At 40.0% G+C, this 16,683-nt stretch overlaps 1 protein-coding gene across 1 annotated transcript in view; it reads right to left on the reverse strand.

Annotated features, from left to right (window-relative positions):
• Positions 1-1,165: 1,165 nt before the first annotated feature.
• The window catches only part of stxbp5l (syntaxin binding protein 5L), a 151,947-nt gene continuing 136,429 nt past the window's right edge, over positions 1,166-16,683 (reverse strand). Inside the window, exons 24-30 of the mRNA XM_042494697.1 lie at positions 8,155-8,256; positions 6,792-7,031; positions 4,297-4,660; positions 3,712-3,877; positions 3,059-3,170; positions 2,639-2,859; positions 1,166-1,439 (exon numbers count right to left, since the gene is read on the reverse strand). Of these exons, the coding sequence (XP_042350631.1) occupies positions 1,398-1,439; positions 2,639-2,859; positions 3,059-3,170; positions 3,712-3,877; positions 4,297-4,660; positions 6,792-7,031; positions 8,155-8,256 (1,247 nt within the window). The 3' untranslated portion in view covers positions 1,166-1,397. The remainder of the gene's footprint in view (positions 1,440-2,638; positions 2,860-3,058; positions 3,171-3,711; positions 3,878-4,296; positions 4,661-6,791; positions 7,032-8,154; positions 8,257-16,683) is intronic.

Genomic DNA, 16,683 nt, shown 5'->3' on the forward strand with positions numbered 1-16,683 from the left:
ACAGAGTGCAATTTAACATTTGTGGCACTCTTTCTCTCTCTCACACACGACCTAATGGCTCACTTAAATTGCACATCTGACAAAGGCAGCTAAAGACTGAATGGTGAACCAGCAATAACCAAAAAATTAAAATTAAAACGCCCTCATACTTTTTTTTCCCCATAAAGACTTTGATAAATGCCCTCAATGGCAGAGTTCTGTCTCATCTGCTCTGATCAAACACATGATGACTACCACATATTAGCTCTTTGTTAGTTACAGTGAGTGGATTCACTCATCTTGTTTTTTTTTTTTTATGGCACGTGAATAGTTTATAGGTTCATACTCTAGCTATAAACACACTGTGTCCAGAATACACTTGTAACTCTTTCAGCCTTTGAATACCTCTCACACCGATCCGTTCTCTGTTTTCATACGACTGTAGTTGGGGAGCGAGATATTCCTCATCATTGTTATTTAATGCTTTTGTAAGTAGCAGCAGCCGAAAAGTGAAATTAGTGTGATTAGACTGTGCAGAAGTGTAAATACTACTGATTTGTGTTTGCACTGTGCAGCCCAGAGTACTTGAACATAGTTTCAGCATTATTCTAAGTGTGTTTAGAGGAAGCTAACTATGTGCATCTATATTGTGGCATTTAATATTTGCTGAGACTACGAAAAAAATTCAAATGAACCAAAAATGAAAATTAAAAAAAAAAAGGGAAAGGAACACAAGTTTTGGCTTAATAGCAATGCAAGTATACATTTCCCTTTTTATATAGAGTTTTTTGTCAATATTTCAAAAAATATAAAGTTTTTTCATAGTTTCTGTTGTTGGCTTACATCATTAAATAAAACTTTTTTTATTTTTATTTTTGTATCTCCTGTTAAAGTTGCATGCTGCTTTTTAATATGGCAGTTGGATATTTTTTTAATAGTCATCCATTTTTTTATTTCATGCATGTCTTGTTGGTTTCTTAACTTTTGAGTATCTACACAGTGAGGTCCAGAAAACCCAGGCACACCCACCCCCTACACACGCAATCACACACACACACACACACACACACACACACACACAAACACACACACAGACACACACACACACACACACACACACACACACACACACACACACACACACACACACACATACAATAATTCCAGTTCCATCTTCAGTCCTTTAAATGTTGCCGTTCGCCATTCTCTTTCTGTCGTCATCACTTCACGTCTAGACAAGGAGCTAACACGTCCTCGTCCTTCAACAATGTGACAGTGCAGTAGCCAGTCCAGAAGCCGTAAAGACAAAGTCACTCTTGAGTCTCTCTTTTAATTGCTCTCATTTGTAGAGTGAAAGTCCCTGTTCCGGCATAAAGCTCCCAGCAGTCCAAGGGCAGCCTCAGCCCTCTTTCCTGCGATTAGAACTGGTACCACTTCTTGTCTTTGCACTTTAGCATCAGCTGTAAAAAAAGAAAAGGTCTTACACTGTTGACGGCAAGGAATAACAAGTTTTCACTGCTTCATTTCCTTTGACATGACACCACATCTTTAGAAGACTGCTTTGCGGCTGTTGTACATAGCATTTTCTAAACATTAGATATGTACATGTAGAATTTTAAATAAATGACATCATGGTTAAGAATTGGCCCCACCATTAGGATGAAACAGGAGACTTTTTTGATGCCACTCAAGATGAAGACCAATTTTACAACAACCAAAGTGGAAGAAAAAAACAACATGAACCAAGATCAGTTACTTTGGGTTAGGGACAATGTTGCCCTAATGTTGAATGTATCATAAAACATGACTTCATGACAAGGGTAGAATGGAGCTGGGAAATAACTGGCATTTGTTGGCGAGTTTTCTTAGCAATCTTGTGTATCTTACTGCGCATGAGGGATTCCACTGGTTCGATTCCCATCGTGCTATATTTAAAAAACATTTAGAGCCTTGTTTGCGTTGCCTTGTAACGGTTCCAGCCATGCTGTGAAATCTTGGTTAAATAGTCAACTTTCTTTGAATCTGCATTTTACTCATGTCATCCAAAGTACAGTAAAAGCTAGCAACAGAGGGTAGATCCTCTGCTCTTAACATCCCAGCTGTAAACAAAATACAGTGGGTTTTTTTGTTGTTGTTATTGTAAAAACTGTCTTAGATTTAATTCATCAAGCATTTGGTAAATTATGAAAAGAAAAATACATTTTAAAAAGATGTTACCAATTATTTTGAGGTTTTACAATGCAATTTCAGAAAAAAATCAAAACAACCTTTATAAATTTAGTGCCTTTCAAGACTTCTAAGAATCTTTGGGAACCCTAGTAAGTTGTTGTGAAGATTGGGTAAAAGAAATGGAATGTGAATAATGAAGCTTTTTATTTTCTTTTTACATAATTATTTATCTATTCCATCAGCTATTATGTCATGTAAATTATTTCCTCAAAATATCTTTTTCTATTCTTTATGTAATATTTTCAAAGCTAATATGAACAAAGAAGTCATCCATGCATTTTTTTTGTTTCAGTTTACGATATTTCCATTTTAATTTTATTTCAGTTTACAGTTTTTTGATTTAGATCACAAAAAAATTTAAATCAATTATCTGTGTGGGTTCATTTATTATGAATGCGGTTGTGTGTAACATTTTGAATCTTGCTTTTACCTCATGAGCATGTTTGGAGAAGGTTTCTGCACTGGTCATCATTAGGGCGGTTCGCTCTTCCAGCTCCCCCAGCCTTTGGCCTCTCTCATCCAGCGCAATGCGGGCCCGTGCCAGCTCACCCACAGCTCCACCAGCTGCCACCTTCATGCCCTCCATCCCCGCCTGCCCAGGGATGTGCTGGGCCAGACTCCGAGAAGCCTTCCCAGCTGCTGCCTCACCAACTGTCAACAACATCAGGTAAAAGTAAAGTGACACGGGGCACAGGAATAATGCTCATTACTGGGTTAGGATGGATTTTAAGTGGTGCAGTTCCTTGTAGATATTGATTTATCAATTACATGTGACATTTTCTAGGTAGATTAGTATGCATTAGATGACACTCTTCATACAGAGAAAAAAGAGAAAAGAGAAAAAACGCACAGAGCTCCTCTCTGTCGAAGTTATGAGAATTTCCTCCAAAGAAGCCCTTTAGGAAGCCTCTGTTCTGGGCTTCTGGTGTTTCTATTGGTGTAAAAAGCTCCCCCAGCATCTCCTGAAAAAAATGAAAATAAAAAAAGAGGACAGTTTTGTCAAATTTTGTACCAGAGTTGTATTGATGTTTTGACATTGACATTTGTTGATCGTCTTTGGTAGTGTGATCAAAATTTTCTTATTTCTCTCTTCATTTATCACCTTTGTGACAAATTTTCTTAAATGACTGAGGAGAACAAGAGCATAATTTGAGTGAGTGTTGTTGCCTGTAGGTGGCACTATGGCAGCATCATGTTTGTTATCGGTATCAATCAACTTAGTGGAGTTCAAGCCATACATGGCAGGTGTAACATTTCACTCCAATGGCCCCTGTCGGCTCTGGGCTTGAACAACGGTGAGAATTACACCTATTAAGTAACTCCATCAATGCGTTTCTCGTCCAAAATGTAAGAATGTGTAATCACCAGTCAAGCAAATTAAAAATCATAATACAGTATGTACATCATGCACGTCACACAGAGGACCGATCAACTGATATATATATATACTGTAGGTAAGATACAGATAAGATAGACAGAACACCCACAAACTGCAGTGCTGACCTGCAGGTTGTCACACATCTCCTGGCTGTATGTAATTCTTTGAATCTCTGTCGGGGAGCTTAGGTATAGAGCCTGCCCCCCGTTGGTGAAGCAAAAGGTTCTTGCAATGCGCATGTCTGTCAGAGGCAGGTAATTGACATCCATCAGTGGTCTTAGACTGGGCAAACTGTGGGCAGAGCAAGGAAAAGTTAGACACCAGGAACACCTCCATCATAATAACTGTACTCTGCAAAGTAAACCATATACACCCAATTTGGGAAATACAGTTATAGAAAACTAATCTTATCTCTGTATTATTTATCACATTTTTTTGTCCATCTTGTAATCACATAATGTACCTATCACAGCAATATTGACAACATCTTTCAAATGTACAAATCACACACAGTCAAAATGTATTCCTTGCACTAAGAGATGTCAATAAAATCAAACAAAGGTACCACCAATTTACATCCAACCAAGCAGAAAGCAGTTAGTTTTACTCTGACAATGTGCAGACATTCTTGCCTGTGGCCACAAAATGGTAATTTTCATGGTAATTTCAGGTAAATATAGGTTAGTTCCAGGTAAGTAGATGAGTTATACCTGAGTGTCATGACGTGTCCGTTAGCACAGAAGCAGGCCAGGCACACACTGTTGCACACAGATACCACGTCGGCTCGCAGTACAAATGATGACTCGGTGATGTTGTGGACAAAGAGGCATGACTGCGAGGGCATCAGGAATACTTTGGCCTGCCTCTCGGAGCACACCACAGCCAGATGCCCCTCTCCCAAGGTGTCCTGGGAGGATGATGGTGAAAAGTGGACCAGCTTGCGCTTCCGCACTCGGTCAGGGTCCTCGGAGGCATTGAGGTCCCGCCAGACCTCGTAGGGGCTCTGAATAAGTGCTCCCATGCAGTCCAAGAAGCCAAAGCGCAATACTGAGCCCTTCAGCATCAGGACCGCACCTGGGAGAATTTGGGTAGAGAGTGGAGAGGGAAGGAATGACGTCTAAAACTTTAATTTCTAAAGCTATATTTTTACTTTAACTCTTTAGTTTTTGGATTTAAGAGTGAATTATTTATGTTAACTCATATTTTAGGACTGTCTTAGACCTTAAGAATATCAAGTATGAATTTTGAAAATGGGCATAGGTGACCTTTAAGCTTTTGGTCTAACAGACCTTCGGAGCGCGACAGAAGATTAATAGTGTCTTTTAACGTCATCAATCGCACTACATTACTTTTCTTAAATTTTGTTTAATTCTCAAATATCAGACCCAGATTGTCAGTTTGAATCCTTGAGGTTGAAAAACAATCACAAAGGTTTCCATATACATTTGGTCAAACCTGTTATCTACTGTCAGCTACAAAGTAATCCATTATTTACACAGTCTCTGGAGTTCGCTGACATTTTTGTCAAATACAACATTTACAATCCACAGTCCATGGAAGCACTTTAGAAACACACAGGGAGAGTTCAACAATACCTGCCTTTTGTTCACCATTTTTCCTAGGAACCGAAACTGTGACCTTCTGATAATAAGCTCACTTCTTGTATGCTCAGTCTCAAGAGAACAAGTGCTGTTTCAAAGGGCCTGGATTTTTGGGTCTATTGAAGTCTTAACTGTGAGTAAGAAACCTTTTCCACACACAGCAGGGTGTCCCGGCTGTTAATACATGTTTGAGTGGCTCAGTTTTGTTTAGTCAGAGTACAAACACAATGGGGCTGCAAAATCTCCCCCAGTTCTTAAGTACAGCAGGAAGTCTATGCAAGATCATGCATGACAAATGCCCATAAAAGTTCTCCATGGCAACAAATTTCTCTCTAATTGAAATAAATATGGTTTTACAAGTCCTTATGTGTGAGTAAGACCAGAGGAGAGTTGAGCTTTCAAATGATGCTCACACAGTGCACTTCATTCCTGGGGAATTACCTGTTATTATTTTAAAAGCTTTGCATTGCATCGACATTTCTCATATATCTGAGTGGGCGTTTTGTGTCAAACACACAAGTGGAGTTGAGATGAAAGCTAATGTTTCAGTACACAGTTCAGTGTCCTGTGTTTTTTGAAGTGAGTGTACCCTGTGTTATTAGTGGAGGCGATACTGGTTCACATCACAGTAATACAAAAAATGAAAGGATTACAAAAGGCTAACTACTACAGTCAAACGCAGCGGGCAGCTGTTTGCAGCGACAAAGCTAAGATAAACCCACTCACTGCACGCTACCTGCTCAGCACAGAACGTCCAACAGACGCAGTTAGCAACTAGCTAGTGACCTTATATCTTTTTTTCCACCAACATAGACCTCGTTCTGTTCCACATTCTCATACCAAATCCTTGCATATTGACTATGTATCCTCCTGCGTCTGTGTTGACATCACAGGGTGCTGCTATCGTGAAGCACATGGTGGAATTACACTGCGTGTGGTTATGTTTAGGCAACAACAGCACATGGCAACCAACTCTGGGATGTCAACTAACGCACATGCTGCCACAGATGGTTAGGATTAGGCAACAACGGCACGGATGGTCAGCATTAAGGAAAGGAGGCATGGGTTAGGTGTAGAAAAAAACATTGTATTCAGATGGGAAGTGAACACTGGACTCCTGCATAAAGACCAAGGTTTGTTGGACCACTCCACCCCCCGCTCCCACCTGCCCTAATGCGCCCTCATGCTCCTTATATTACATCATTTCTGGCAGCGTTTCAAACTGACGCCGTTCTGCGGCATATCATGCAGACACAACAGGTTCCGCCTGGCTGGGGATCAGTGGGAGTGTCATATTCTACAGACTGGGAAAAGAAGATAGAGAAGGCAACAATGGAGAAGTCAAGCACTGGAAAACAGAGCATGCAGTGGTCTCATTAATAGTTGGTCCAGACTTGCTTTCTGGATAAAACAAATATCTGTTACAACAGAACAGAAGTTTGCAGGTAATGAATGTGATCTGCCACATTGCTATTACTGTTTACTTTGCTTCTACTTTGTTGTGGTTGTTGTTGTTGTTAAGCATGCCGCCGCCCCTTAGTTGTTCTAAAATCGTTCACTTATTGCTTTAGTGAGTGTACTGGAAATGTTGGTAATGAACTTACCGCTGGGGCCAATGGTCACAGGTTCCTCCATTCTCTCCTCGTGGTCGATGGGGATGGACATTGGGATGAGCAGGACCACACCTAAGCTGGTGCCCACCCACAGACATGGAGTGGGCAGGGCATCACTCTTGCGCCCATAGGACTCTCCGAACTGCAGTGTGGTGACAGCCTCTTTGGTGTCTCGGTCGATGCTGGACACACTGGAACTGCGTGAACGGCTGAAGGAGTTTTCGCGACTCTCTGTAGCGGCAGCCCCAAAACACAGAAGCATGGCACAGGTGGACAGGATGCGAGAGGAGAGAGACATGAAGTGATGGCAAGAGAGAGGGGAGTGAGAGAGAAAACAGGGAAGAGAAAGGTAGAGATTCAGAGTTGTGGAAGGGAACAGTGATGTAGTGGGTAAAAAAGAATGATGATATGAGAGGACAAGTTGTTTAAAAAAAAGGTTTAAAGAAAGGAGAGGGAGCGTGATAAGGAGCATGGAAAACAAATATTCTAAAGGTCACATGATTTATCTGTAGATTGTATGTAATGTAAAACAATGTAACGTGCAAAGGTGCCAGTGAAACAATGTGATACACTGAGGAGCATGATCATTATAAAAGGACAATCCGACAAACATGTTTTTACACACACACACACACACACACACACACACACACAGAGCTCTTTTTGTTTATTGTAAATGTACGTAGATTTTAACGCACTGAAAACACTTTAGTCAACAGCCTCGTGACACATTCAAACACACTTTAGAGAATTTACAGGCAGACACACACACACCAGAATGCATACGTACACACTCTGACAGTTGCACCAAATTCAAAAACTCCTAACTCTGTTAGAGTGCTACCCATTCATGTCCTTCATTGTGTACTTAAAGCCTCCATCAGAAAAGTATTTCTGTATTGCTGCATTTCTGAATTATTCAGAGCCTGGCGATGTGCAGTACTGCATGCCCAGCCTAATGTTACACAGAGTGCAGACTTTATGTAACAACAACCAAAGATGGGTGCAAAGCCCGGCGTACGCATGTCAACCCAAAATGAAAACAATTTTGACAGAATGTTTTCAGGAGCACTTGAAGGCATTATGAAAACTAAAATCTGTAGAGGCTTTAAAAAGACCTTCACTTTTTATGGGGAGCTGGGAGAAATATAATATACTGTATGCTGCCTGCAAAACATACACTATGTACTGCTATAAAGATGGCATCACTCTTTATCTGGGGACAAGAGCAAGCACTTTTCGGCATGTTTCAGACGGAACAAGGCAACAGGACGGACTGACATACTGACGGACGTACGTACGAATAAGAATCAGCAGGACAGCTATTGTAGGTTTGTGGCCGAAGCCCCCTTACCTCTCTCACTCCAGCAGTAGGGGGCGGTGGTGTGGTGCTCGTCATGGGAGTACATAGTGACTCCATGTAACTGCTGAAGCATTGCCCTCCTGGATGCATAACCTAATCGTCCCCCACAACATGAACCCCATTTAACAGACCACACCCCGCCATGTTCCAAAGAAACACACACACACACACAAAGCACAGCCGCCCAGCCAAAAAACAGACAAGACGGACAGATGGACAGCAGTACCAGAGAATGACGGAAAGAGAAAGAAAGTTGCAACTGAGTGTGGAGAGATTGCTTCAAATATATACAGAGAAAGAGCGTGATAAAGAGGCCGCATGTCTGTTTCTGGTGGCCACACAACCTCTACTCACTTATCCATCTTCTCTCTAAACCCTTTTTTCAGCACCATCTGCTCAGCTAAACTGTTGGCAAGAGAAGCAGGTTTCTTTGCTTCTTATGTTATGAAAACTCTGATACAGCATCTCTACATGCAGTCGGAGAAGAGCTACTGTGCAGCACTGTTGCACGACAACCAAAATCTTGATAGTGCTTTCTTTGATACTGCTGTAAGTACAAAAGTGTTTGGAGTGGATCCCAGTTTACAAACTGGTTACAAAACTGGTGCAAAGAGTTGAATACAAAACCATTTCAATGCAAAAAACCCTGCACAAAAGGCACTACAAAGCAAAGGATGTCATAAATGGAAACTCTGGTTGCTTATTGTTGTTTTTTTCTTGCTTACCACAGTATCAGAGCAGTATCAATACAATAAGATGTTTTGGTCAAAATTTTGGTATCATGCCATCACTGCTGGACGATGCCTCTGGCAGCCACAAAGACAAAATAGCCTTTTGCTGTGAGTCTGTTTAGCAGCAGTTCGGTTTTGCCGTGTGTTGCTGGGGTGTGTTTACGCTGTGTGACGAAGCCTGTGGGGTGCTGGCTAATGAAAGTCAGGCACAGTGGTACTCTGACAGGGCACAGGGACCCCTGGGGGCCCCTGACAGGGAGCTAGAGGCAGGCGAGGCAGTGTCGGGGAGGTGATAAGGGAAAGGCAGACGATCTGAAGCGGTGAGACGGACAAAGTGCCAAGTTTATACAGTGGTACATGCACATACACCCACACATAGTGTAGAGAGACAAGGACAGACACCTGGAGACTACGCAGAACTTTTTTTTTTGTCATTTCTATTTACCACCAATGACTGTGTACAAAGCTCTCTGCCAGGTTTTGCGTCAATGCCAATTAACACATGAAAAAGATGTACCACCTCAGACACATTTTACACACTTAATTGTATGCTTAGTTGGGAATTGAGAAAACTTTGACCTTTAAATGTAACATTTAAGGACAATTAAGATAAGTTAGTTAATTATTGCAGAGATCCAACAGGGACATCTTCTTTCACAAAGCCTTAAAATAGCATGCCCACTGCTTCAGTATTTGGTTTTAATCTTGTGGTCAAACATTAATGTAGGTGCGTGTGTGTGTGTGTGGACTTGAGTGTCTTTTGAGAAAGCCTCTTTAGCATCTGGCCAGGTACACACTGAGTCAACTGTGCTCTGTGCTATGGTGAAGTAAAATATATGTCATTACTTCCACTTTTACATGTAACATCTGTGATATTATTATTCTGTAAGGTTACAATTAATTTAAGGGTTACACAACATCTCCTCTCTCTTCATGCTAACAAAAAATAACAGCATACGCTTTCTATCTTTCTGTTCTTAAAAAACTGCTGCCAATGTTATGACCACAATTCTGTCTTCAATATTTAATGGGTGTGCTGCCTAACCGAGATGGGAGGTATGGAAATGTTTACTGTACAGAGTCTGGCTTCCATGCCATTTCCCTCCTCTGTCTCCTCGCCAGGCATGCAGGCCTCATTAACATTGGCCTCATCTCTCGCACTGCTTGCTGACCTTTAATTACTCCAGTGATCCTGCTGGCTCTTCACTGTGGTAACCCAGTGCAACTGGTAAACAACAGTGCCAAGGGTAGGCATCGGATAGAGAATATGAAACGGTCTACAGAGACAAGCGACTGTTCACGCATAATAAATACACATTCATGTCGCTGCAGGCTGAGGATGTTGTCCATCTTTTAACTTATTTCTTCCTTATCACTTATGGCTTATAAATTTAATTCATGGTCTAAAATAAATCTTAGTATGCCATTTCACTCTCAATTGATGGATACCACAAAGAGAACGGGGGGTTGCGATGCAAACACATACGTCCCAACAAAGTCTGTTTATAACCATTAGGTAACATTAGCCCTGTGATGCTAATAGTTAGCCCTGTCACTGTGTGTGTATATACACACTCCCCAACTTCTCCCTGGTGTGGAGCTCATAGTCCTGTGAGGCACTGAGCGAAGTAATACAATGCATGAAGCTCTACAATGAAATTAGATTTTACCCATTTTAAAAGGTAATATATATATATATTACCTTTTAAAATGGGTAAAATCTAATTTCATTGTAGAGCTTCATGCATTGTATTACTTCGCTCAGTGCCTCACAGGACTATGAGCTCCACACCAGGGCATATATATGTTAGTGTGTGTGTGTGTGTGTGTGTGTGTGTGTGTGTGTAAGTCACATCATGTGGGGTGAATGTTTTTGAGTGCACAACCCCAGAACAAACATGTAACCCCCTTTACACCTTGCACAAAATACATTTTGGGTCATTGGGCAGTGCTTGACCACATGAAAGTACAGGTGTAAATGCACCCAAAATGCATTGAGGAAGGACTGTGATCCAATCAGCCAAGCCACCACCAGAGGTGGTCAAAAATTCATTTGGACCATATTGAACACAAATGCAAGTGTGTTTTCAATCCGCATACAAAAACTATGTGGGCAAAAACACGTAATCACATGCAACTATTCCAAAACAGGGAGAGTTGGCAGTCAGTTAGTGAGCTAAGCTACCAGAGTCAGCAGCAAGACAGCTTATGGATAACCAAGACACTTGGAATGGAGTCTAGACAAGACCAAATGTCGGCTTTTCAGTTTGGTCTTGGGAAAATATACAAGCAAAACTTGGCAATTCATCTCACTACCGAGCCATTTATGAAGTCATGGCTAAGCAAATGGTGGAGAACGACTACAACTAGTCCTCGCGGCTATGTCAACAAAAGAGAGATCTGATCCAAATCAGATCTCATTGTGGATGCTGTAGACACATCCAAATAGCAGGTGTAAATGTAATCAGGTTAAATCATAACTAGATAAAATCTGGATACCAGATGAGGGGTGTAAATTAGGTTAAAGAATCTGAAACACAGACAGGTTAATCAGCTGTAAGTCTTTTGCAGCACCAGCAAGCAAATCCAACGATATATCTTAAAAATTGTGTTAAAGCCCTGTGTATGGTACCTAGAAGTACAATATTCATTTCATCTGGAAGTGTTGGAAAGATGAGTGTGCCTATACAACTTTGCAGCAAGTTGCCTGAATTATTTATTACCATGTGTGCCAACTTGACATTTTGGTCAGACAGTTGTGGCCTGATTGGAAATGATTCACTGAATGAGATCCAAATGAGTGACTGCAAAGATTAATAAAAAAAGAGAATTGTCTTTGGCACAAAGGAGGATTTTTTAGGGTAAAATCATGGACTTGCCGCACTGGATGTATATACTCTCGACGGCAAAACGACTATGACTGTTCAACAGAGAAGATCAGCTTTTATTCTTTACACTACCCCAGAGTGTCTGTATAGCACATAGTGCAAAAGACCCAGTTGTAATGTCAAATTTTGGACATTGTGATGACCACTGTCAATTGATTTAAGCCAGGGCCACATTCTCAACGTTATTTCAGCACCATTAGCACAGCAGGACACTTTCTGGCACACAAAGGTGAGGTGGTTATCTCTTAGACAGATGGTGACATGCTTTTTTACTGTCAGACAGGAGCTGCAAGGCTCTCTCTCAGTCTCTTTTTTAATGCTTCTAGCTTGTCAACACACAGATCTGAGTGAAACATGCAGTCCAGTTTGAAAAAATAAAACTCTGGGTTATCAGAACCTGGTGTGTCAAACTAACATGACAATACTTATAGTTCCAAAACCCGTTCTACAAAATTCATGTCAAGAGATAACAGTGGCATAACAGTTCAGCCTATTGTTAGGATTTGGCACATCATTACTCAATCAATAAAATTCAGTAGTAAGTCTGGCAGCCTCACAGGTACACCCATCTCTGTCTACCTGTATAAAAGATTTTCTCTTTTGGTTACTCTAAATGTCAAGCTGCTACCTCGCTAAATTCTAATTCAGCTTTTAATGTTAAATGACTCAAGATGTCAGACAGTTTCGTATGAATATATGTAGAGGTTATAGACGCATTAAATAAACTGTGAAAAAACCATTGTCTGCATCGCTGTGGTTGATAATGCAGCTGTAGCCCAGGCAGTGACTCTAATAAAACATTCAGCTTATGTGAGTGAAAACTGCTTGCCCCTCTGCTCCAGGTCAGTGTTGTATAATGAGGTCAATGAAGATGTGTGAATCTAATTGCAGAATTGGTGTTAAAGGGTCAGCAGTGACAACAGTGCTGCACCTATACTATTTATTATTAAGCATAAATCCATAACATCTGCATGTTTATGAAATCTCCGTACATTCTGCACAAAAGTGACACATGGGTGTAGACCCAAATTAAAAATCTTGACTTCACAGCAAAGCTCAGATGTGAAGGAACATGCTCTTAGTTTCAACTGGCAAGATTTGCAACCATTGTGTGTTGCTTTTGGTCTGATGTGCGTGCAGGAGTGGCTAGGATACTATGACATTTTGGGAACTGTCACACTGCTGAGTCTCCTATAGAGAGATTAGCCTGTTGTGACCTGACAGGGGCTTTCTATTAATCTGACAGAGCCCCAACTAGAAGCAAATACAGATGAGACCATGAGTATGGCTATAACAGTGTGTGTATTCGTACCACGGTACAGGAGTCACGGTATGTAGATTAATGCACGTAACCAAAGTTGAGCCTGGAAACTTAAAGTTGTTTAGCAATATAATCTGAGGTTAGCACAAAAAGCAAACTGGCATGCAAAGCAGTCACACTGTGGGGAAAAGAAACAGCAGATCTGAAAGACCCAACTGCGTGTTCTCAGTTAGCTAACAGTAACAGAGAGAGAGAAGACGAAGAGAGTGTGCTGGCCTTGCTCTGCCAGTGCAGGGTCTGTGAATGGAAACATATCCAACATAATAACCCTCATTTGCCTGAATCGCCCAGATGTGCTGATCAACAGGACGAGGGAAAAAAACAACCCAGAGCCCAGTGCCTTATGCTTTGAAGCACCCTTTAGATGATGAAGTGAAACACTTACTGAAGCAGCTGGCATTTACACTGGCATATAGCAAAGGTGGGACTAATTGTAATACTTGTGCTACATTTAATTTTTTATTATTCTATTTTCAATTTCACAGCATAAGAGACGCTTTTTTTCAGCACCTTGAAACCCAAGCTTGTTTTGATTTAATTTGAGAACATGGTACAGGGACAATGAACAACTTGTCAAGAAATGTCCTGCATGATATATACAAGATATATACAAGATATATATATATATATATATATATATATAAATAAAAGGTATATATAATTATCATAATGATGTATTTAAAATTCTGTTATAGAAAAAAACTCATTTTTGTTTTTTACTTTTCTATTTTTTTTGGTGCAAATTTTCAGGTTATTTGAGGTTATTTTCTTGAAACATTCCAATTTCTTTCGATGTTTTGGGTCATTTCTTGTAAAGTCTCTCACTGCCTTCTTGTGTCTTTGCAAGGAATCAGGTCAATTAGCTCAGGTTTAAAAGGATTAATAATCAACTGAAAATAACAATTACTGTGTTATTGTAACCATGGAATGAGCCAGTTATATCCACATAAGGAGCGGGTCCTCTTACATGGAGTACGCCATGTTGTTCTACAGTCGCCGAGAAACAACCAGTGAAGCACAGTCTCTAGATAGGTTCATTCTTCAGCCACTGTACTTCTCCCACACGCTTGGCACGTGGGAGAAGTTTCAGTTCTGCAACCTCACCATCAGATGCCACGAGATCCTACACACTGGTCTTTTAAGGTGGCAAAGTACATTTTTACCACCCACACATTAAATTAGGAGCACTGCAGTTCTTAACAACTTCTCTGCCTCAAGGGCCAATCATCATGTCTCTCACTTTTTATGGATCATCCACCTCCTAAACCTCCAGTCTCTTTGGGCAGTGTCTGCCATTTTATTTCCACCACCTTCAGAAAATCACCCAGCAATGTGATTCATTGTAAAGACTTAAAGTTCACAAAACGCCAAGTGATATTTCGCTGTGGCTTTTTCTGCTGAAAGAAAATATCTTGTTTTAAGTGAAAGGGATACAAGTAAAAAGTCCATCTTGACAAAAGAATGTCTGGAGTTGTGTTAAGACATCAGACTTGTTTTTGTCTGAGTGGGAGGATGTTGTTTATTTAAAGTCAATGAAAGCCTTAATGTCTGTAGCCTGGCAGTGACGCACGAAGTGCAAGATTTCATACATTCTGTGTAATTAAATGTTGATGTACAATCCTGATGGGAGCCATTTTTCCGTGTCAGTTCTGAGGTCAACATCTCAAAATTACACGAGTGCGAGTGTCATTTTAAATTGTTGCTTGACAGCCCAATCTTTTAACTGCTTTTTTGTTTTTGCATTGTCTGTCACTTGTTGTGTATTAACACCCAACAACAGGCTTAGGACATGACCCACGTTTCTGTTAAGATAGTGATCAATCTTCAAGCAAGAGCCTATGTACTAAATGTTTAACATGAAGAAGGCGTTTTATCTAAGTCTTCAGAGTATGTTTGGTTTAATTAAGATTAATAGGTGATAATATAGAAATACAATAGCTATGAAAGCGTCGAAACAACTGTTGGCACCACACAAGTAGACAACGGAAACATACAGGTTTTACACATCCACAAATACACACATTCCCTTTCTGTCACACACAAAGCCATATGTAGGCACACACATAGCCTGCTGGGTCAATTGATTTTTAGATGATGCAGGTCAGTGTCAGGGTGTGAATTAAAGGAGTTCAATGAGAAGAAATAACTGTCAGATAATGCCAGAGTGCAGATCATGCTTGAAGGGTTGTCTTGTACTACTTATTCATCTCTTTTATCTATGTACATACTGAAATGGGCTATTTGAAAATTTTAAACAGACATGTTTTCTTCCCTTGAAAGTTATAATTATAAAAAAAAGTTTGGAGGTGTGGCCACACCATATAAAATCATGTTTGCTTCGTTACCAGATTTAAAAAAAAAAACAAAAAAAACATCCAGAATCTATTTATGAGAAGAGAAAAAAATTAACAGAAAAAGGATAACAACTTCACCCGGGAAAGGTTAATTGTGATATTTACTGCTAACATATCAGGACTGCTTTTAGAGATATATAGATGGCATTTTTGATGTAGAGGAGAAAGAAAGAATAAGAGACAGTGGATAAATTAAAATCTTTTGGTTAAAACACTCAGTATTGCACCAACCTTGAGGCCTTGGAAAGGGTCGACACAAGCAACAATGTTAAGGGACACAATGCAAGGGCTGTTCTTGCATTCAAGAGAAGCAGAACCTGTAGTCCAAATGTTGTAAGGTGATGCTAATGCAAGCTGCAGACTTATATGTTGAACATAAGATGATTGTAAACATCTAACCAAATACACTTTTACTTGCTGTAAACATAAAGCAACAAAAGTCATCATGCTTGTTTGGTGACTGGTAACTGTCAACTAGTCAACTATGGATGCACTTTTTGGCAGTATTAGCTAATATTCACCTTGCTGACTGCCATTGATGGCAGTAGAATAAGTGTCTGGGATGAACAGAAATCTTCCCTGGGATTCCTTTAGGATAAAAGTACCTACTTACTAAACCCGACCCATCAGTGGACACACCCTATTGTTTACCTGATAATGATAACTGTGAAAAAGGAGGTGGTATTGAGTTACATTAAAACACGTTCAAGCTCTATTCAATTGTGTTTTGGTAATTATTTTATAGATTTTTTAAATAAATTTGTATCACTGAATTTGTGCTCATTCAAAGTTCACTTCTTTTTTTTTTTTTTTTTTTTTTTTTTACAATTTTCTTGTTTCAACAAAAACAAAATAAATAACAACATTAAAAACAAAATAAAAAACAACAGTCAGTGCATCCCCATTGTCAAACCCTACTGGCTGATCACCAGGTACCTTGGTGTGCAACTGTATGTCCTAAAAATTACGTTCTTATACCGCTAATTTGCAGTGTCTATTTTATGTTTAGGGAAATATTAAGAAATTTGACTATTTGCTATTCCTTGCACCCTAAAATTGCTCTTGCTACGCCTGTCAAGCTTTCTGTTCTTGCATGGCATAACCGTAGTTTACAATGATAATCATTTAAGACTTGCCAAATTTCAAAACTAAAAATTCTTGGTAATTATCAAAACAATGCCAATCACCTGCAGCAAGCTTGCAAATTAAGCTAACATTAGGTCCAT

This window comes from Plectropomus leopardus, chromosome 10, assembly GCF_008729295.1.
Source record: "Plectropomus leopardus isolate mb chromosome 10, YSFRI_Pleo_2.0, whole genome shotgun sequence".
NCBI classification, from domain to species: Eukaryota; Metazoa; Chordata; class Actinopteri; order Perciformes; family Serranidae; genus Plectropomus; species Plectropomus leopardus.